The sequence below is a fragment of the Herpailurus yagouaroundi genome, unplaced genomic scaffold, assembly GCF_014898765.1.
Source record: "Herpailurus yagouaroundi ecotype Mexico unplaced genomic scaffold, PumYag 140, whole genome shotgun sequence".
Lineage (NCBI taxonomy): Eukaryota > Metazoa > Chordata > Mammalia > Carnivora > Felidae > Herpailurus > Herpailurus yagouaroundi.
In genome coordinates, this window is record NW_024412395.1 from 77,103,537 (window position 1) to 77,127,442 (window position 23,906).

Genomic DNA, 23,906 nt, shown 5'->3' on the forward strand with positions numbered 1-23,906 from the left:
CCCAACACATAGTCTTTTGGGTTAAGAATTGTTTGGAGCCTAATCAGTAGAAAAATGAATTACTATCATTGTCACTAAATTCGTTCGACATAGAATAGATTAGGTACTGCTCCCTATTAATAAAACACAAAATAGGCATAATTCCTATTTCAAATGAATTTTAAAAGCCTGTAACATGGACAAATGTAGCTATACATGAAATTTGTTTCAGTATGTGCACCTGTCAGGTGCATTTCTGATGCGACGACAAAGAAATACCTTTGATGGTTAGTCGAATGGAGGATGGTGAGTAATTGCAGCCTGCTACCTTGAGGGGAAAAGCTCACAGAAGATGCACTCCAATGTACAATCATGGACTTATTTTTATGATCATCATGATACAAATCAAGTAAGATATTCACAACCAGCCAATGCTGATTTGTGTGACTATTCCAGTGCTCTGCTTTGAAAAGCACTGTGTAGCCTTGGTTCACAGTCTGCTTTACTTTATGGCATAATGTGACAGTTGCTAAAAATGAGAAAGATGAGTTGTAATCATGGATTAGCTCTGTGTGTCATCTCTGCACATTACATTTTTGGCTGATTATAATCCAGTTTCCTCCAAACATGTATGCATTAAAGGGTATACTTTTAATGAATATACTTTAGTGTAAACCTAGAAGTGCTGGGGGTGATGTGTCATGTGGTCAGAAGTATAATTCCATGTTTTCTTCCCCACAGAATGCCATAGTGTCTATTAAGGAGTTGTGTGGACTTCCTCCGATTGCCAGTCTGAAGCAGTGTCTGTTGACCTTGTCCTCTCGGCTCATCACCAGTGACAATACTCCCTCAGTCTCTCTTGTGATGAAAGACAACTTTCCTTATCTGGAGCCTCTGGGGGCAATTCCAGATGTGCAGAAAAAAATGTTGGCTGCCTATGATCTGGTAGGAAATTGTGACTCTATATTTCTTACCTGAATGTGTGTGTGTGTGTGGGGAATCATCTGACAGGGGCTCCTTTGTGTAACTCTGATGAGTAAATAACATTGCAGGTGGCAGACACAGCACACCCACTCAACTTCCCCTAGGTCCCAGTGAAGACCTCTGAGGCAGTGCTTTGAACCCAGAGCCCCACAGATTACAAATAGAAATTCTCTGCTTTAGCAAGGAATGAATTATTGATAAAGTCTTCAAAGCACAATTTTGACCATCTAAATGATGTTAGCCTGCAACATAACCGTTTAATTGTATACCTGTAGGAAATGAGTTTATGCTTCTCACTGCTGTATGATGTTTGAGACAAAATATGTCTCTGGAATTTATATTTCTAAGATGATACTATTAAATGATTTTTTTCTGACTATATAATGGAATTTATGTAGCAATTAAATGTAAGGATAGTTATATTTTTGCATCTCCTAATTCCATAAAAAACTAAGGAGCAAATGAAAAATTGGAAAAATTTGTAACTTATATATCAGATGAAGTGTAAACTATCCTTAAAAATCAGTGAGAAAAAAATGGGGAAAAAATCTTACGTCAATTAGGTTTAATTTCAGCTTGATAAAACAAACAGTGCAATACAATCATGGCTTAAAAATACAAAGTTTTAGGGGTGCCTGGGTGGCTCAGTTGGCTAAACATTCGACTCTTGATTTTTTGCTCGTAATCTCACGGCTCATGAGTTTGAGCCCTGCATCAGGCTCTGTGCTGACAGTGTGGAGCCTCCTTGGGATTCTCTGTCTTTCTCTCTCTACCTCCTACCCCTCCCTCAAAAATAAATAAATAAACATTAAAAAAAAATACAGTTGTACTCCTTCAAATAAAAATCTGGACCCAGCCTTCCAGGATGAAACTTCTATAAAGTTCTTAGGAACTTAGGCTCCCTCTACCTTTCTGCTCTACCATCCCTGCAGTGTGACCATTATTCTTCTGGTCCAAAATGGCTGCTGAAGCTCCAGCCATAAAATCTGCATTCCAGTCATCAGAAATGATGAAGAGGAAAAGAAAGTATATCTTCTGCCTTTAAGGACATTTCTCTGAAATAGCATAGATCATTTCTGCTTATATTTCATGAGCCTAGAGTTAAAACAGACACACTTAGCTGAAGAGGAGAATGGGAAGTATCTATGTCAAGGGGCTATGTGCTCAACTACAAGTTATCTCTTCTCATGCTAAGAAACAGAGGGAGGAGAGTTATTAGGGAATAAAAATAGTCCCTTTTTGGGGCACCTGGGTGGCGCAGTCGGTTTAGCGTCCGACTTCAGCCAGGTCAAGATCTCACGGTCCGTGAGTTCGAGCCCCGCTTCGGGCTCTGGGCTGATGGCTCGGAGCCTGGAGCCTGTTTCCGATTCTGTGTCTCCCTCTCTCTCTGCCCCTCCCCCTCTGCCCCTCCCCCGTTCATGCTCTGTCTCTCTCTGTCCCAAAAATAAATAAACGTTGAAAAAAAAAAAGTCCCTTTTTAATGTTTATTTTGAGAGAGTGCGAGAGTGTGTGTGTGTGCGCACGTGCACATGCACACGTGCGCGCACACACACACACGAGCAAGTGAGGGAGGGGCAGAGGCAGAGAGAGAGAGAGAGAGAGAGAAAGAGAGAGAGGGAGAGAGAGAATTCCAAACAGGCTCTAACTGTCAGCACAGATCCCGACGCAGGTATCCCCACAAACCATGAGATCATGACCTGAGCCGAAATCAAGAGTCCACGTGACCGAGCCACCCAGGTGTCCCACAAATATTCTTTACTTCAGAGATGAACAGGCAGTTCATGTATCTCTTCCTCCTAAAAAAAAGAAGACAATGAAAACCTAAAACCATATTTAACCTTAAAATGAGTTTTAGGTTAAAGATATTAAAGAAATGTAGTGAGATATTCCCTCTCATTGGCACTAAAAAATATCATACCTCTGATAGAGAATTTAAGATAATGGATACTCTCATCCATCTACCTCTACTGGGAAAACAAATTGATATAATCTTTTGGGAGAAAAATTTAGCAATAGTATTGAAAATGTTTACCTCATTTGATTTATGTATTTCTTTCCTGGGATTTATTCTAAAGCAATAATGATATGCATAAACATTTATGTTTAATAATGTCAACATAGAACTATAGTTAAATGAAATATAGTAAACCAAGATGTATGCTCTTGAACCCACTAAAATCATGCATTAGAAGAATATTTAAAGGTATGGAAAACTTCTCATAACATATTTTGTGAAAAAGCCTGGTTATAAAAATATACACTATAGGATTTATATTGTATTTACATGTATACATATCTACAATGTTAGTAAAATATTCATAGTAAGTATTTTTAAATAAAGAGAGTGAACTTTATTTTCTTATTTATGCTTTTCTAATTTTTATTCTCTATTTGCCAAACTCTTTACAAGGAACCCAACTAATTTTCATAATTGAAAAATATTTTATCATTAAAAAATGACTAGAGGAAAAACATTTGGGATACACATCCTATAATTGAAAAAGAAAAAACCCCATAGAATGCATTCTCCTTCTGAATTATCATACCTCTTTTAAACTGTATTCCATGACTGCTGGGGGAAAAGTTCACCTATTACCTATATCTCATTTTTCATGAAATCAGTTTTTTCATCATAAAAGCAGGGACTGAAAGCTATTCAGTGAATAGGTATAATTGCCATTTAAGAGGTGAAATTAGGGTACTAGTTGCCATAGAGACAGACAGTGGAAATCACTTATTCCTCCAATTCTCTGTGAAACTAAGAAAGAAAAATCATTCCCTGGGAGGGGAGTCTATTCCCCTGGAGCTGGGCTTGGAAAAGGCAGCTTACAAAAGCACCTGGACTGTGGTTGGCCAGTTTCCATTTCACATCTCCAAGTGTCCGATGCTGTTTTGTTTTCTCAGTTTTATCTGTGGGAGCTAAATCTGAACATCAACCTTTTCTCATTTGTATTTTTAAAATTTTTTTTCCACATTTTTATTTATTTTTGGGACAGAGAGAGACAGAGCATGAACGGGGGAGGGGCAGAGAGAGAGGGAGACACAGAATCGGAAACAGGCTCCAGGCTGTGAGCCATCAGCCCAGAGCCTGACGCGGGGCTCGAACTCACGGACCGCGAGATCGTGACCTGGCTGAAGACGGACGCTTAACCGACTGCGCCACCCAGGCGCCCCTCATTTGTATTTTTAAAATGCAAGTTGTAATTACAGGCTTAGCATGATTTTCCAAAGCTTAAAGTAAAAGTTGGAGTAGAAAACAGAAATACTTACAATGATATATTCATCTATAGTTCCCCATGGAAATGATTTATGGAAATAATTTTGAGTGTAAATATCCCTATGCCAAATGGCAAACTCAGAAGACCTTGCAAGTAATTGAAAACTCTTTTGACAGCTCTGCTGGGTTATTTCTTTTAGGGAGGAAGTGGGTAGAAACAGATATAAATAATGATGATATTAGCCTCGAACGTGAAAACACCATTTTTACTTTCTAGGATTTGCATTGTATTGGTTGGCACCTTCAAGCTCTTGATATATTTGTGTTAATATTTATTTTAAAGAAGTCTTCTAAGATACTCTGGAGATCCAGAATGATCATTTAAAACACATAAATCTGATCATGTCACTTTCCTGCCTAAAATCCTACATTGGCTTCCCATTAATATAAAATTGAAACTCCTTACTGTGCTCTATAGGGTCATTTATGATCGTGGTGTATAAGGTCATTTATGATCAGGCCTTGCATACCTATCTCACTCCCCTCTCCCAGCCTCCTCTGCCTCTCCCAGCCTCACCCCCACAGTCTTTCTTCTGTTCACTCCCCCCAGCCACATGGGGTTTCTTTCTTTCTTCAATCAGGTCAAGTTTGTTTCCATCTCTGGGTTATTTTATTTGTGGTTCCCTCTGCCTAGAATCTTCTCTTGTATGAATAGTTGCTTCTTATCTCTTAATTTTTAGTTCAAATGTCATATCCTCAGAGAAGTCTTCCCTGGTAACTGTCCCCACTTGTTGCTCTGTCACATAACCTTATATATTTCCATCATCCTACTTAGCAGTAATGAAAAATATTTTGCTTGACTTTTTGTTGAATTTCTGCCCGCCTTTCCCCTTCAGTTTGAATGTATACACCATGAGGGCCCAGACCCTGTGTGTTGCTTCCTACAGTTACCTCCCTCATCTAAAACAGTGCTGGCATGGACTATATTGCCAATTAATGTTAGCCGAATAAAAAACAAATAGAAGCATTTATTGTTGGCAGAAATAGTATAGTTCTGATGCCATAATTGATGGGTTTTATGGTAAATCTTTAAATCTCCTTTGTTTTACCTCTGTGACACCACTGTAACCAAACTGTTCCCTGTCTTATACTTGTAGTTAAAAAACCCCTACAGACAAAGACAAAACTATGGAGACTGTAAAAAGATCAAGGGGCTGGAGATGGGCCACAGGGTGGGGTGAGGGAGGGAGGGATGAATAGGTAGAGCACAGAGGATTCTTGGGACACTGAAACTATTCTTTTTTTTTTTTTTTTAAGTTTATTTATTGTGAGAAAGAGTGAGAGACCACGCGCAGGGGAGGGGCAGAGAGAGGGAGAATCCCAAGCAGGCTCTGCATTGCCAGTGCAGAGCTCAATGCGGGGCTCCAATTCATGAACCGTGAGATCATGACCTGAACTGAAACCAACAGTCAGGTGCTTCACCAACGGAGCCACCCAGGCACCCCCACTGAAACTATTCTATGTGATACTATAATAGTGGATATATATCATTATACATTTGTCAAAATTAATACAGTGTATAACAGAGTTAACTCTAATGTAAAGTATGGACTTTAATAATACTGTATCAATATTGGCTCATCAACTATAATAAATATACCACATTAAAGAAAGATGTTAACAGTAGGAAAATGAGGATGGGCTCAGGGCGTTTATAGGAATTCTATGTACTTTCAGCTCAGTTTTTATGTAAACCTAAAACTTTTTGTAAAAATAAAGTCTAAAAAAATCCTTTACAGACTATTAATAAAAAAAAAGTTGGATGACTAAGGCTGAAGATAAATCCTGGGTGGTGGTGGTGGTGGTAGGGGGGGGGCACGTATTCCAAAATGAACAGCTTGTATGTTCAACTTAGACTCAAATCACTTAAATATTTGGATTTCTCAAAAATGGTAATGAATTATATAGACGCTATCCAAGAGGAAAAGTTGTAACTACTAAAAAAAGCATAGAATACATTTACAATAAAAAAAGACCTGAAGTCATTTCTGAACAGATACAAATTTGGCTTATTTCAGTATCAAAAGAAACAAATCAGGCAACAAGTAACCTCCATTTACTGAAAGCCAACCTGAGTGTATCAAACTATCCTATTTATCAACCGGAAATAAAATGAAAATATTTTAGAAAACATTAACCCTGAGTTCCTCTGCATAGATTCCCCCCCCTAAATTTAGCTTTTCCCTAATGACCTGAGATGGCTCTATTCCTTATCAAACACTGGCTAATTTAATATTTGGAAATATTTCTTCTTGAGGGTCTTAAAGATTCAGTCTTAAAAGTCATTTTAGTATTAACATTGCAATTATAATTCTATTGTAGTATCTGTGTTGATATCAAGAAATCAAATATATATCTACTATATATCCATAGTAGAGTAGGCTTATTTACATGGCGTAATTTCAGAAGACACCTTCCCTCCCATTCTGTATCTTATTTAAAATATAGGTTTTCTATCTGGTACTTGAAATTCCAAAATTATAATAAATTCCTTTGGGTTAAGACTTTTTATTCTCTTTTAAAATGCCAAAAAAAAGGGGGCACCTGGGTGGCTCAGTCGGTTGAGTGTCCGACTTTGGTTCAGGTCATGCTCTTGTGGTTCACAAGTCTGAGCCCGCGTCGGGCTCTGTGCTGACAGCTCAGAGCCTGGAACCTGCTTTGGATTCTGTGTCTCCCTCTCTCTCTGCCCCTCCCCCGCTAGCACTCTGTCTCTCTCTCCCAAAAATAAATAAACATTAAAAAAAATTTAAATGGCAAAAAAATAGCTATGAATAATAATACAGTGGGTTATCAGTAATTTGTGGCTTTGAGTGAACGTAACAGATCCTGTCCTGCAACAAATTTTTACCTGGGAAAAGGAAGAGATCTTAATGACAGAGTGTTCCTCAAGTCTGGGTTAGCTGAGGGTGAGTTTGCTCAAAGAATTACAATTTTTCCTAAGAACAATGCTGTTTACAATATCCCTTAATACTCTGAATAGGGATGTAGCTATAAACATCTGTCTGCTATTTGGGGCAGCTGAAGCAGAGGTGATTTTCCCGATAGCAAATACATGTCCCAGCCAGAGGTGGGATGGGACAGCTTCTGAAAAGCACTAAAGCAAACTGGGAACATTATTAATCAATAACTTAGGCAAGTAGAATGGGTTCTAAAAGCTGAAGGTGGAATTGATGCCTCCTTCCTGAACTAAAGATCCACAGTGGAGGGCTATTGGTATTAGGCTTGTTACATTGCCATTTCAGTGGTCCTGTGGTCACCAGGACAGATTTTCAGAAATTGTCCCCAGGATATAATTGAAAGCCAGAGCACCACTTCTAAGTGACCTGTTCCTTTATTGCCCTGTGATTTTTTAATTAATTAATTTTTTATTTATTTTTTTTGCCCAGGTCTCTGAAAGAGTAAGCTTCACTTGCCCACTCTGGATTTTCTCTTTCTCTAAGAAAATTGGGGCTCCTGGGTGGCTCAGTTGGTTAAGCATCCAACTCTTGATTTTGGCTCAGGTCATGACCTTACTGTTTGGAGACTGAGTCCTGTGTCGAGCTCTGAACTGACAGTGTGCAGCCTGCTTGGGATTCTCTTGATCCCTCTCTCTCTGCTCCTCCCCCACTCATGCTCTCTCTCTCTCTCTATGTGAAAATAAACAAACAAACAAAATATCCACTGAAGTAGGAAATATAGAGTCGCTGTCAAGTCTTTTAAGGTTGCTAATGCAATATAATTATGTTTTACAAATAAAAATGATGTAAGGTTTTGTTGTTGTTGTTGTTGTTGTTGTTGTTGTTGTTAGGAATAGTCTAATTCTTGGGGCTGTTAAAAAATGGAATTGGTTACCTAAAGAGCTGCCCAGTGTTAAAGCCAAGCATGGAGATATTTAATTTTATAAACATTGACTGAGTTCCTCCCATGTGCAAGCCACTGGTTTGAATGCTCTGGAAGGTATAGCAAGCAGATGCTGTGTTCCAGCAGCTTACAATTAGGGCAGGTGACGTGGTAAGGTCCATCCCAGGCCTATGAGTCTGTGGCTGGTGATCTTCTTATGTTCTTTTTTTTTTTTTTAATTTTTTTTCAACATTTTTTATTTATTTTTGGGACAGAGAGAGACAGAGCATGAACGGTGGAGGGGCAGAGAGAGAGGGAGACACAGAATCGGAAACAGGCTCCAGGCTCCGAGCCATCAGCCCAGAGCCTGACGCGGGGCTCGAACTCACGGACCGCGAGATCGTGACCTGGCTGAAGTCGGACGCTTAACCGGCTGCGCCACCCAGGCGCCCCTTTTCATTTAAAAAAAAAATTTTTTTTTCATGTTCTTTATCATTTAACATGAAGTTGCAACAGTGGGCAATTTCATTGGAAAATACTTTATAATTTCAGTAGGACACTGTCAAAATTAGTTTGTTTTAATAGATAGGACTTTTTTCTTTCTACAATAGTATTTGTATGCATGTCGATTTCATATTATTTTTGAAACCCATCTTTAGCCCCAACCTTAATGTTTTACTCTAGTCACATTGCTACATTTGAATACAGAACATTCTTGGGTGTCTAAAGAACCAACATCAAAAATTTCATAGGTCAAAAACTGGTTCATCTTCTTATTCCCTAGGTATTCATTTACCATTTCCAGACCACTGCAAAAGATACCACCTTGCCAATCATCCTCAGTTCCTCTAAATCATTTCAAATGCTTTCTCTCTATTAACTCCAATAAGGTCTTTTAATTTATAATTCAATATTAATGAGATCCATTGCTTTTTTTCCTCATGTTTTTCTCATGTGTCCATTTTCTTTTTTTCTTTTTTGAGGGAGAGAACGAGAAAGGGGGGGGGGGGAGAGAGAGAGAGAGAGAGAGAGAGAACATCTGAAGCAGGCTCCATGCTCAGTGTAGAGGCTGATGTGGGGCTTGGGATCATGACCTGAGCCAAATTCAAGAGTCTTATGCTTAACCCACTGAGCTACCCAGGTGCCCCATGTATCTATTTTCTTATATTGACTTAGCCTAGGTTCTTACCAGACTCTCTTCTTCTCCTACCTGAATTTTTTAGTAGGTTGACTAGTCCCTCATTTAGTCTCTACCTTTCCCTAATTCAACAATTGGAATAATCATTCTCAAATTCTATTTTTGAGTTTTTACTAGACTTGCAAAATCTTCGCCCACCAGTGCTGGCTGTTTTGCCAATCTCATTTCCCATTTCCTTCTGTTTGTACCCTCTCCTTCAGTTAAGCTGATGTATTTCCCACCTCCTTTTTATTTTCCATCCTTTGTATCTCCTTTCTATACCACCTAGAATGCCTTCTTAGCCTTAGTTCACTCTCCATCAATCTAAGTCCAGCCCTTTGTCCTAACTTCTCACAAAATTGACCTTATTAAGAAAAGAGTCATTTATTGAATTTATTCATAACATTCAGTACATACCAACTATAAAGAACTTTAGTAGATTTTGTACAATACAGAGACGAATAAACAGAGACAGTTATCAGCACAAATAGCTATTTGTAAAGCATGATGGGCCTTTGACTCTTTGACAACAAAAAACAACACTTTCTCTTTCAATATATCATTTTGTATAAGTCATTAAGCTTTTGATTCGTCAACTCAATAAACAGGTCTTAGACACGTTACTGTGCAAGTTGCTGAGGGGGAGAAATGGTATGAATCAAAATTTCTATCCTTGAGGAATAAAAAATCCTGATGAGAAGGCAGGACTTAACGCCTTACAAGGGCAGGAACAGTGGGCTGCCTGGGTGGCTCAGTGGGTTTAGTGTCTGACTTCAGGTCATGATTTCACGGTTTTTGAGTTCAGGCCCTGCGTCAGCTCTGTGCTGACAGCTGGGAGCCTGCTTTGGATTCTGTGTCTCCCTCTCTGCCCCTCCCCACTCACACTCTGTCTCTCTCTCTCTCTCTCTCTCTCTCTCAAAAGTAAATAAACATTAAAAAAATTTGAAAAGGGGGGGCATGAATAGAGACATACAACATCTACATAGTGGAGCAGATGATGTTTTATGTCCTAAAGTGGATGGAGTCTAAGGAACTTAAGTAATACGATGGACTTTTCACAGTGACTTGTAATACACCCCACCCCCATTTCCACTCCATGCTCAACAGAATTTTATTTGCAAAGAATTTTTTTTTGAAAAACGTTCTGTCTCTCTAGAATGTTTTTATTTTCACTCACCTCTCCCTTCTCTAAAGAAGCCCTAGCCTTTCTGTCCAGGGTCTACTCCAGAGCACTGGGGAGGTAATTCAAGGATCTATGACCCTTGTTACTCATGGGCCACTTATTTGTACATTCTCAGGTTATGATAGAACCTTCATAAGGAGTAGCAAATACAAATGAGAAGTCCCTATCTGCAACTAATTTTAAAAGAAAAATGCTGTCCAACCTTTATATGATTTTTTTCTTCAGATAGCTGAATTTTTTCTTTTCTAATGTTCTGACCTGTCTACTTTTTCATGAATCATCAAGAAGTATTTGCTTAACATATTTGGGCTTTTTCAGTGTTTTAAATTAATGTGAAAACTTTTAGGTAATTAATGTTTTGAATACAACATTCAGAGGTGGAATACTTACAGGAGATTGCAACTGAAAAATAAGCCCAAAGTATTCTCTGAAGGTGACTTCTGTGCTGAATTATTTAACATTAACATAAAAGTTAAAACTTTACTATGATAAGAGCAACAGATTTTCTGATGATATAAAAGAAAGCAAAAACAATCTTGAGAACGTGGGTCAAGGGTTATTTAATCTTTTACTAAGTCTGTCAGGGGTATGATTTGGAGAACAGTTGGTTTTGTTAGCATGATCAGGAATCTAGCAAAAAGAACTAATTGCTATCTTTAATTACTCTTGTAATGGAATCAATATGCTGCCAGGTTATCAGTTAAGCGGAACATAATGGGTTGTCAGTGTTATTACAAAGATACATTGAGGCTCAGGAAAGGAAAAAGTTGTGGTATGTCTGCAGTCTCTCAATATAGTTTTACTTATTGAAATCAATTTGAATTGAAATTAGGTAAGTTACAGATACTCTCCTATCACTCTCTCATTGTGAAATTTGTGTAGAACTTTATATTGGTTTGCTTTTCAAAAAGCTAACTGTGTACTAATAGATGCAAAAAAAAAAAAAAAAAAAAAAAAAAAAAAAAAAAGAGCCTGCTGGTAGGTGCTCAAATAGAGCTGCTTATTTAAAAACAAGGTATCATATGCTCAGTGCATTGAAACTTCTACTTGTAGGTGTAGCAATGTCTTCTGATACATTTTTTGCATATTGGGGGAAGTGTCAACATCTTGAAGGTTGACAGCATTTCCACTTGGTACCAGCATTCCAAGGACACCAGACCTCAGAGGTGAATCAATAAGCTGTCTACATCACAGGCTAGATCTCTGTGAAATATTGTGCACGCATCCTCAAAGTGTGCTTTGCATTTCTGAAGACTCAAGTGAAATTCTCGAGTTGGTTCACAATGGTTAGTAACCTGACAATTTTTTTTATGAATGAACTAAAATTTAAAATTTAATCATAGTGGAGACAAAAACAAATATTTCTAATGGTTATTCAAGATATAGCTGACAACTATATTATGGAAATAGAACATCTGGAGAAAAGAAAAGGTAAAATGATCCCCCTATGCAGACAGCAGCTCCCTGAAGTAGATCTTATCACTGTCATGGATGTGGAGACAAATGTTTGGCCTGCTCCGTGTGAGTTCTCTTGTCCTGTATCATCATGAATGAGGCTTGAAAATGTAACATAGAGTTAATCCCAGGACAGAGAATACTTTGTTGCATACATCAAATGCAGTGGACTTCCAGTAAGCTTGCAAATGTTCTGGCCTTATATGTGTATCTGTTTCACTGAAATTAACAGTCTCAATAAGATTGACTTTGCTTAAAATCAACAGATGCCAATTTATTAACAATCCATTGGATTTAAAACTTTTAAAGAAATTAAAAATTGAAGGAAGTTGTGTTCATTCTAGTTGGCAAATATATATGTAAATATATATTTGATTTTAAAAGGTATCAAGTTTGATAAAATTTAAGTCTTATTTCAAGTTTTTTTCTTTTTCTTTTCTTTCTTTCTTTCTCTTTCTTTCTTTCTTTCTTTCTTTCTTTCTTTCTTTCTTAGAGTAAGAGAGCCTGAGCGGGGGAGGTGCAGAGAGAGAGGGATAGAGGAAAAAATCCCAAGCAGTCTCCAAACTGTCAGGTCAGAGCCTGATGCAGGGCTCAAACTCATGAACCGGGGCATCATGATCTGAGCCAAAATGGAGTCAGAGGCTTAACTGACTGAGGAACCCAGACGCCCCTCAGTCTTCTTAAGAGGAGAGAACAAAATAGGTCTAGAGCAGATTGGCATATTCTTAAGTGATTAACTTTCCAAATTTGATAACTCCTTCCTGAAAGAGCAGTAGATGCCACTGAGTATATTTCTCTCTAGGTTTGATAGGAAGAATATCTATGTTGGTTGATGCCTGCTGCAAATTAGACGTGGAAGGAGAAGTAGTCAGGGAAACATGTATTTTTATGATACTTTACTTGGTGAATTTTACTTTATTAACATTTATCACAAATTTGTACTTGCAGTGGAAATTCTGCACTTTAATATAACATCAGTATCACAAAGCAACTCATAAGCTTAGATCTGCTCCTCATGAACCTCGGTTCTAGTCTAAACTATTTCACTGACCAGCTGTTTGGTTTTAGGAAAGCCCATGTAGGCTCAATTTTTTCTCTTATAAAATGGTGTTGTCCATGATAGATGGTCCGGAAGGTGACTTGTAAATATAAAGTTCTGTGGTTCTAAGAATTTGAATATACTCAGGAGAAAGTTGGAATCTGTGGAAGGTTTATGAGTCATGATATGACAAAAATTGATCTTTTTAGTACCATTCAGTGGTTACATTGACTCTGCAATGATCCCAGGCAATTAAATTCCCTATTTTTAAAAGTTGTTTAAAAATTTATTTTGAAAGAGAGAGAGAGAAAGAGAGGGACAGTGTGAGTGGGGGAGGGGCAGAGAGAGGGGATGAGAGAGAATCCCAGGCAGGCTCCACACTGTCAGCTCAGAGCCTGACGTGGGGCTTGAACTCATGAACTGTGGGATCACGACCTGAGCCGAAATCAAGTGTTGGATGCTTAAATGATGGAACTACCCAGGTGCCCCTAAATTCCCTATTGAGAAGAGCTGGAAGCACAGTTTATTCACACAGGTAGGACACTTTAGTCCATCCCTGAGTAAAAGCATTACTATCCCCCTTTGGTAAAATTTTTATTTTATTTTATTATTTATTACTTTTTTAATGTTTATTTTTGAGAGAGAAAGAGAGACAGAGCACTAGTGGGGGAGGGGCAAAGAGAGAGGGAGACACAGAATCTGAAGCAGGCTCCAGGCTCTGAGCTGTCAGCACAGAGCTCAACGTGGGGTCGAACTCACGAACTGTGAGACCATGACCTGAGCTAAAGTCGGACACTTAACTAACTGAGCTGCCCAGTTGCCCCTAAAATTTTTATTTTAAATAAATGATTTTGGTCTTAACTGAAAACACACTGCTGATTAGGACACATCTAATGCTTAAAGAAATGCTAATCTCTGTCTGAATAAGTCTTCTATTCTTTTAGATTCAAAGCCATGGTAAGGAAATAAGATCCATGAGGCGATATTCATGTGACAGAACCAAAGAAAAACTCTTTGTATTACTACAACAGACAGAGGCAACTGGGAGCTGAGGCTGAGACCTCCATGTAAACCCAGCATGCTGCCAGATTCTATCAACTGAGTCAACCTACCTTTGGCTGAATAAGTACACTGACTACCCAGCAAGGAGATTCTATGAGGACATGCTTCTCACCTTCTCTCCTTAGCTTTTGCATTTTACATTTCATTTCTGTCAGGATCTGTAGAGACCTAGGAAGGAGATTAAACGCAAATCAACCATTTCCCCTTCTTTACAACTTAGATATAAAGCCAGGGGGAGAGGTTGAAGTTATTGATTTAAATTTGGTTTGGAATTATTGGTATATTTTGGCCATCTATCTTATTTGTTTTCCCTACAACTACTAACTGAAAGTTGACTGCAGAAAATGGAATAAAATTATTTTTCTAAATACAATGGAAGCTGTTACCATAGAGAAAATGATCAAAAGCTCTTATGAGAAAAGTCCATATGAGCAATGATATTAAGTTCTGGGAATATTGATGATGAGTATTTTCAGAGTAACAGTTAGGACTTTTATTACTAAAGGATTTCAGGTTATCCAGAATATCTCATTGAGATATTCTGTGTGGAAAATTAAATCACACTTGACTATCTCACTACAAAGTGATCTGTTAGACAATGGGAAATACAAACATCTTACACTATGGGGTGAACAAATATTTATTTGGGGTATTTTTAAGATAACTTGAATCATAGAGTTTATTGAATGTTTTGGTCCTGATTTATTTTACCTTAAATAAGTAACAATGTTTAAAAATGTATTTTCTAATACTTGAGTAGTGTATTTTCTATAGGTATAATCCTATTAAAAGGATTATTTGAAGGGGAATTCAGAACATATTGGATTATAGAAAAGTGGAGAAGCCTAGAAAAAAAGACTAGAGATAAAAAGAAATGAGTTCAAAAAGACAATTATAGGTTTGAGAAGTGATCAATAATAAATAAAATACTTTCTTGTGTGTAAATGTGTGGGTAATCGATATGTAGAAGAAATAAAGATCACAGAGTGAAATAGGGAAAAGGTGATTCTATAAATGAATTGATGTATCTGGGGATATAAAGGCAAATGAGTAAATGATCTGCTAGAATTACACTTTACTGGAGAAATGAAGTGTGAGAGATAATGTAAGTAAGCAGTTAATTGTAACTTGATATAGAAAATAAGACATTTTGTAAACAGACTAACGAAATAGAATGTTCTTGGGATTTGGAGGTGAGAGGTGGAGAGGAAGGGAAATCAGGACACCAGTGGAAGAGGGGGGCACTCGAGTGAGTTTTGAGGCTGATGGGATTTTGACCAAGGGAGGTGGCTTATTCAGAAGCCTTCCCTAATAGAAAGAAATCTGAGGAAGGAGGAATAAGTGGGGTGTGTTTGGAGAAGTGTGAGCCACACCTGGACCTGGGAGAATTGGGAAGCCATAGGGGAAGAGGCTGCTGAGGCAAATAAGAAGACTCAAACTTGGAGTTAGAAAATTTTACATCATCTAACAGGCAAAGGAGAAAATAACAAATCTAGGAAGTAGCTAGTGCTATGCTTTTGGACGATGATTCTGGAAGTGGTATTTGGAGGGAGTGAGGTGGGAAGGACCAGAACCTGCCAGTAGCCAAGAGGGATTCAAAGCCATCTTTGAGTGTCTCCAAGGGAGTTTTGGGCGCTTGGAGAAAATAGGAGATCTACACTTTTTGGCAGGAGTAGAGGTGGGAATGGGGTGAGGCAGGGAAAGTAAAATGGAGGATAAGAACATTTGAGCTGCTTCCGGAAGGATAATTAGAATTTGAAAGATGGCCTAGAGAGTGAGAATGAAGGCTTAAACCAGGAGTGTTGTGATAAAGAAGGAAGCAAAGGGATAAAAGTGGGAGGTTAGGCAAGACTTGGTGACTGACAGAATGTGGGAGCTCACCTTCTGGATGTAGTGAGGCAGAGTGTGTTGGTGATCTGAACCTGGGTGTCTGGAAGAGACAGAGAATGCTGGAAATTGCAGATACAGCTATCTGATAGTAAGCAACTCCACCTTATTTGTTGTCTGCAGAGAGCATACTCAAAGGGGTGACTAAGTGAGAAAATGAGGGCTTTGGTTATAAACGTATGGGTATGGGTTAGTAAAGCATCAGTGGGCGGTGAGCACCACAGGGATAGATAGCAACAGTAGAAAGCTGTCATCACTTGCAGACCTAAAGGAAAAGGGGAAGGAGCCATTCCTGGCACTCAGTAATATGGTACCTGCCAGAACAGGGCCACTTGACAGGAGCTGTGGCCTTGTAGAGAGGAAGCTATGGAGCCGCAGTCTGGCAGGGAAGGGATGATCAAGGAGTAACTGCCCTAAACCTCTCTCCTCCCGCCTCCCGTCCTGATCCCTTGCAGGTTGGTCCCATTGGCCAATCCTAACAGGAATCAGAGGCAAGGGAGCCTGCTTGACGTTGCCCACAGAGATCAACTTCCCCAGCCCAGAGCATGGCAGAGAGGGGATCTAGAGAGCCGAATAGAGAGGGCCCAGCAACTCCTCAGTAAAAATATTTTGAGAATTTATTCATTCATAAATGATGCAAACTCAGTAACATACCAATTCATACAGTGTAAAAAGAAATCAAGAATAGAAATCAGCATTGGATTTTAAAAGTTTTACTTATGAATAATAGAAATAAATCTTTTTGCTCTTCCAGTGTGATTGAATATGTTGATCTGATCCGACTGTCATTGTTATCACTTGTCAGTGTTGCTGAGAAAGAAATCATGGCGTGAATAGAACGAGGAGCTGCTCTGCCATCTTCACTTTTTTGCTTGTGCTTATGTAATCTTCATTTTCCTTTCAGGAATGCATATTTGGAAGGCTTAGTTTATCTAGAACAAGAAAATATAAGTGGTACTTACTCTACTACTTTACAGCCATATGTAAGTTGAAATATTCTGGAAGAAACTAATAAATGAGTGCTGTTGTCAGCCCTTACCTAATGTGGGATTACCTTCTTCGTCTTACCTCAGTTCCCACCTTAGAGATACTTGATCTTGATTTCGCAAGGGGGGCAGGATCAGTCTATAAAGCTTAATTTCCTTGCTAGTTTTATGGGTTAAATAAATGTGAATAAAAGTCCTCATTGTTTCTCCTCACACCTCAAAGGATTATCTTGTGCTCCCCACCCCAGAGTACATGTACCTCCCTACTTTGGAAACCACTGCTATACACCGTTGGAGGTATGAATCTGGAATTTAGGAGAGAGCTGAGCGTTGAAGATGTTGGCTTTGAAGGGATCTGCATGAATACAAATTTCATAGCTCTAAGCACGGATGGAATTGCTAAGAGGAGAGATAACGATGAAAGGAAACAGTGGAGAGCTTAGGCCAGGCAGCTGGGAGGATTCCTACATGTATGGATATAAAAAAGGAGAAAGAGGTAGTACAGAAGTCAGAGGAAGAGCAAAGCATGAAAAGAACCAAGGTCCCAGAAATGAAGGAGGGCTGATCAGAGGTGTCAGCTGCTGAGTTGGGAATGAATGAAGACCAAGGATTGGCCAGGTGTAGTTGATCATGAGGCCAAGGTTAAACTTTAAAGGACTTGGTGGAGTCTTGCATGAGTCAAAACAATGAATGCGGGCTAATTTTTAAAGGAAGGATTAATGAGGGCAACCATTCAAAGGCCAATAGAATATTTATTATTGTTTTTGTTTTGCTTACTTTAAAGTAGGAGATGTTGTGTGGAGAAGGGAAAAAGGCGGGAGAGAGGTAGAAATTTTGGAAAAAAAAAAAAAAAGAAGGAATCATTAGAAACAGATTCCTGAGGGAAGCAGTAGAGATGGGTTTGAAAGTCTAGGTAGAAGGGTAGCCATGACAGAGAGGATACTTCCTTCTCAGGTTGTTACAAAGAGGCTATGGTGTTTTTGGATGCAGAAGTTATATTCCTTTTATACTCAACACTGAGGAGATACTTAGTAAAATACTGCAAAGAAAACTGGCCACAAATTAATAGTTTCTTAAAATCAAAGAATATGTTCTCTACTGAGAGCAAAACCAAGGGAAATGAGTGTAAGATGTCAATCAAGATTTAATAAAGGAAATTATCAGTCCTGTTACTTTTTTGAGTTTTTCTTAAAAAGGGCAAATTTGGGGCGCCTGGGTGGCGCAGTCGGTTAAGCGTCCGACTTCAGCCAGGTCACGATCTCACGGTCCGTGAGTTCGAGCCCCGCATCGGGCTCTGGGCTGATGGCTCAGAGCCTGGAGCCTGCTTCCGATTCTGTGTCTCCCTCTCTCTCTGCCCCTCCCCCATTCATGCTCTGTCTCTCTCTGTCCTAAAAATAAATAAACGTTGAAAAAAAAATTTAAAAAAAAAAGGGCAAATTTGAATCTGGTTGAAATGGATTGATTATGGGCATGCTCACACATTTTTTTTTTTTCTGACAGGCTGGGCCAGGTGACTTTGGAAATGCTATATTTTATTCTCAAAAAGATTGCAAGTATTTGAAGGCATGCATTCTCTCCTGGAGTATGGGCAGGGCAGACAAAATCAGAGGGGTGCTATTTTTTTCATGACAATAAGTGGATGCCAGGAAACTGCATTTTCAATTCCAGCTTGATAATTAATTAGTTCTATTTTTTGGACAAGAATCTTAACTTCTATAACTCTTCTTTTTTTCTTTTTTTTTTTAATTTTTTTTTTCAACGTTTATTTATTTTTGGGACAGAGAGAGACAGAGCATGAACGGGGGAGGGGCAGAGAGAGAGGGAGACACAGAATCGGAAACAGGCTCCAGGCTGTGAGCCATCAGCCCAGAGCCTGACGCGGGGCTCGAACTCACGGACCGCGAGATCGTGACCTGGCTGAAGTCGGATGCTTAACCGACTGCGCCACCCAGGCGCCCCATCTCTTCTTTTTTTCTAAAACCAAAATTAAGGGGGTGGCCATGATATCTAAGATTCTTTTGGTCTTAAAATTAAATGATTCTAAAAATGTATATCATATTACCTATTTTGCTTATGGTAAAGTCACAAAATATGTCCATTATTTATGAATGTTTCCCTTGCTTGAATTTCATGAAAATATTCTACTACTTAACTATTGCAGTATATAACTTTTGAAAGTATAATAAAACTCAATTGATGTTGCATGCATGGATGCTAAGCTTAGAAAAGACTGAATCAGATTGCCCTCATATTTAATCTTTTTCTGCTTATCAGTTTCATTCACTTGGAAGCTTTAGTCAGTTAGGCTACTATTAGTCATTTCGTAAATTGTTATTCACTAGCTTTCCACTTCCTTTTGAGAGTTGAAAGAGTTAATGCAGTTAAAATGTTTGACTCAGTCTAGAACTTCTTGGGTATCTATTTTTATGGTTTTGATGGTCAATTTAACTCTCCAAATAAGTTACTTTCAACTACTACTTTAGGCAGAAAATACAAGTAATTGAATTTTGTTTGGTTGAATTAATTATCCCATTTCATTCATGCATTTGAGTAGACTTCCCTGCTAGACTCTGAGCTCCATGAAGCTAGAGATGTGTCTGTTTTTACTCCTTAATGCATCATATCCCATGTACTTACCACAGTGCTTACAAATTTGTGATTCAATACTCTTTTCCATTTAAAATTTGTAATCATAAACCACTTTATATTTGTCAGTGATTATACAAGACTAATCTGTTCAACAGCACTTAATTATGAAAGATGTCTTACCCCAGACCTTCATGTCCACTTTGCATTCTGCCTTAAAGTCCCTTCAGAATATTCAGACACACAAAACACAGAATAGCCAGATGAGATGGGACAGCATTTATTGGGGGTAGAAGAGTGGCTGGAAATTCAAGAAGTGTTAGTTTGCCTCTTGGTTGCCTTTCTTTAGTCACTTCTTCAAAGGGACCCCCAGGCCTTGTCATCCTGATCACAACTTCTTTACTGATTATCATCTTCCCCCTTCTTCACATACAGATTTTTCTTTTCTCCATCTCTCCAATAGTTGTCTTATTTCCCCTACTTCATTCAGTAGATTAATTATTCCTTGGACATTTTTGCTTTCTATCCAAATGTAAAGGTCAGGGACACCATTTTGGTGTTATTGCCTACAAGCTCTGTTGAATAATTGGTGTCTCTGAAATCTGACCCACTCCTCATTCTTGCCAGTGGAGCTGGAGTCCTTTTAGAGGGAGGACCAGACCTCCACCATTTTGGGGCCACTCAAATCCAAGCTGCTAACTTCACTGATGTGTTCAGTAGTCCTTTAGCTCATTACTAGGTGATGCCTTATTCTGATTCTTGTTGCTATTGTTCCAGTACCACTTGTCTTATTGTTGCAGTTACGTTTGGAGTGAGGCGATGGAATAGAGGTGTTCCTGAATGTGATCTGGGGCTGAAAGAATGTGTATACATCTATTTAGCAATTACTTATTTGGCACTCATGATGTGCCAAGCATGTTATGTGACTGAAGCAATTATAAGGTAGGTGCCTCTAGTGGTAGTGCTAGAATGAATGGGGGTTGGAGCACACGTTATCCCTCCGTCTCCTACCTCTTGTGGTCAGGGCCATGGTTCCCCATTACTGCCAGCATCAGGAGAGTCTCTCTGTGTGTTGTCTTTCCAATGAGTCAGTTTAAGGACTGCTAACAACCACCTTTTTTTTATTTTTGTGACAGATGATTCAAGAGAGCCGGTTTCTCATAGAAATGGCAGATACAGTCCAGGAAAAGATTGTGCAGTGTCAGAAAGCAGGTAATCCCCCCAACTCCTGCCCCATTTCATTTAGAAACTTAATGATAATTCTTGGTAGATTTTTCAAGTTTCCATTTTTTACTCTTAAAATTCAAATATTTTATGCCATAGTTTAGCTATAAATTTGAGTTAAACTTAAGTCTTTGTTTAGTACAGAAGAAGTCTTGGTGACAGTAGGTGGGTTGTATGTATATAGGGGGGTAATGTCTGAAGATGTCTAGAGAGGTGAGGGGTTCTGAATCTACTTTTGTGGTTTTTACTACACATTGCTCCTTAAGAACCACCTCATTTTTACAATTTGAACCATAATCCTATTAATCTTCTAGGCTTTGGCCTCATTTATTAGTCATCCTTTTAAATTTATTCTTTCTTTAAGGATAGGATGGATCACATCTCTGTGAGGGTACCCCTTTGTTGATTTATATTCACCTTCATCCATACTCTATACTTTTGTCTTTCTTGGATTTATATTCTCCTTGATTCCGACGCACAATAAATAGGATGAAGGAGATGACAATAATGACAATTGCTTGCTATATTGGCATATGATATACTGTGCAAATACACTATGTTGCTTAGTCCTTATAACAACTCTACAAGGTAATCACCATTATATCCAATTTGTAGATGAACCATCTGAGATTCTGAGAGATTGAGTGAATCACCCAAGATGCCTATTAACACAAGGTAGAGCTGACCTTTGAACCCAGACCAGACTTTAAAAATGGTGCTGTTTGTTGACTTGGTCCACAGACTTAACTCTTTCTGTTGACAAAAAGCACAGAAATAATCCCACGTACTTATATAATGCTCCTATATGTGAGGCAGTACTTTGAGAGCCTTTTATGTGTTGACTCATTGAATCTTCACCACCATCCCTTGAGGTAAACACTCTTGTTATCACCATCTCACCAGTGAGGAAACTGGATCACAGAGAGGACTTGTTCATGCTTATGTAGCTAGTAAAGTGGTAGAGCCAGAGGGTAAGCCCGGCTCCACAGTCATGCTCTTACCATGTGCTATATTTGTGATGTTAACACTAAGAAGGTTAATGTGGTTTTGGGCTACGTTAATAAAAGTAGAGTAATTAGAATAAAGAGGGTGGTGGGCTACTTCAGCCTTGTGGGCTGCTACCCTACCTTGTGTGGGCTGCTTCAAGCCCACTTTGAATATGATGTTCCTACAAGCTCTTCTGGATGCAATGCAATATGCAATATGCAATCTTCCTGGATGTCATATTTAGAGAAGAGACATTATTAGTAAAGCTGAACCGTGCTAGAATGTTCAATCTGGAGGAGAGAAGACTCCAGTGGACTTTATCTAACATCTTTCTTCAAATATTTGAAGGTCTGCACAGTGGAAAAGAGGTTGGACCTAGCAGGTCTGGATCTAGCTAGCACCAAGGTTCCAGGGAGAGAGACTTTGGCTTGACATAAGGTATAGCTTTCCAAAGATGGCATAAGCTGTCCAGAAGAAAGTGTGATTCCCATCTCTGAGGATAGTGATATCTTTTATAGTATTCAAGCTTCTTAAGAAATAGTTGAGCTAAACATAATTTTAAGGTCATTCTCAAATATGAAACATTTAGGTATTTCCAGGAACTCTATTTACAAAACATGTTTTTATTTTTACTCAACATTTGTCGGTTAACCTTGTTATCTACATGGGCTCCAGGATCTACTGTCAATCTGTGGAGATGGTTTATAGGGAAAAGTAGAATAAGTGCATCTATCACATACGGTTATCAGTTGCACATTACGCTGTTTCATGTAAAAACCAGGTAGAAGACAAACAAGACATATGTACCCTCTTGGAAGAATTTGGTTCTTAACTTCCTTCTTATGTCTTTATCTATGCCTCCTGGCTGTTTCAAAGGTAATTTGGTCTAATGCATCCATTATTGTTAGTTTGCCCCTAAGGACAGCCATTGGTGGGGATGAACAGAATGAGAAGGAGCATTCAATTCAGGGATTTCAAAATTATAAGAGAAGGGCAGGCATGGGAAATAATAACATTTTTCATAATAAAATGTTTTTCTGAAATAGCATCATACTAAGAATTCTTACATGTTCTCTTTTCAAAGGGATGGAATTTCACGAGGAACTTCATAATCTAGGGGCGAAAGAAGGCTTGAAAGGAAGAAAACTCAACAAGGCGACTGAGAGTTTTGCCTGGAACATTACAGTATTGAAGGTAAATGAAATTCCCAGGGACCTTCTTTGCCTTTATTATTCTTCTCCTCATATCTCCAAAGTGTAGAGAAACATCAGTGGTTAAATGCAGTGATTTGAATTTTTAAGTAATATGTAGCCTAAATCACCAGGTTCATGCTCTAAGTGATGGGGAGATTGACATACTTTTTGCCCTAATAGGACAAATGAGGTTTGTGGTGGAGACAGAGGACAGCACGACCTAATTCCACTGCCTGGTGGTTGTGCTTGTGTGTTTTTACTCACATGGACTCTGCTGTTCATGTCAATATAGCTGTTCTTGTCTGTGGCAAGAATAATGCCAAATGTTGTGGGAGAAGGATCCAGCACAAGTGATTTGGAAGAGCTTTAAACCTCAGAATATCTGGAACCATTTAGGATTATTTTATTTTAAGAACAGTTTCTATAAATATATTTATTTTTGCAAATAGCTTTGGAAGTCAGTTTCTTGAGATTATGATTTGCTCTGCTGAAAATTAATTTTAGGAGTTTGAAGTAAAGATGCCACTTTTCATATTTTCTTATGTGAAAGGACAGATGATTTAGGCAGTTGGAATAATTTATTCCTGACAGTGTGTTGAGAAGAAAATAGCCACAAACGTGATTAATTAAAAAATTAATCGTTGCCAGTGTATAAAGAACATCTACTATATGTCATATACTGTTTTACAAGCTTTAATAAACTAACATTTTAATATGCACAACAACCCAATACTACTATTATTCTCATTTTAGAGGTGAGAAAACCGAGGCATTAAAAGCTTAGGTATATTACCGAAGGTCACTCCACTAACAAACAATGGAGGTGGAGTTTGAACCCAGACAGCTTGGTGCCAAAGAGATATGTTTATGAGGAGGTGCCAGGTGAACTGTAAGACATGTTACAAAGTTTCTTAAAAATTCAGTTCACAAATATTTGCTAACCTCCTACTATGTACTGGACTTTATGCTAGGTATTGAGGGTCCATGGAGAGCGAAAGAGGCACAGACCTTGACCTCATGAATTAACAGTCTGGAGGCAGGAGGTGGGATGAGGGAAAATAGGCATCA

The 23,906-nt window shown here is 38.6% G+C and overlaps 1 protein-coding gene across 2 annotated transcripts in view; it reads left to right on the forward strand.

Moving 5' to 3' along the window:
* Positions 1-23,906, forward strand: part of PLCL1 (phospholipase C like 1 (inactive)) — a 336,529-nt gene that overhangs the window by 261,635 nt on the left and 50,988 nt on the right. For both annotated transcript variants that reach the window (XM_040475776.1, XM_040475777.1), the window contains exons 3-5: positions 721-924; positions 20,571-20,646; positions 22,730-22,839. In XM_040475776.1, the coding sequence (XP_040331710.1) occupies positions 721-924; positions 20,571-20,646; positions 22,730-22,839 (390 nt within the window). The remainder of the gene's footprint in view (positions 1-720; positions 925-20,570; positions 20,647-22,729; positions 22,840-23,906) is intronic.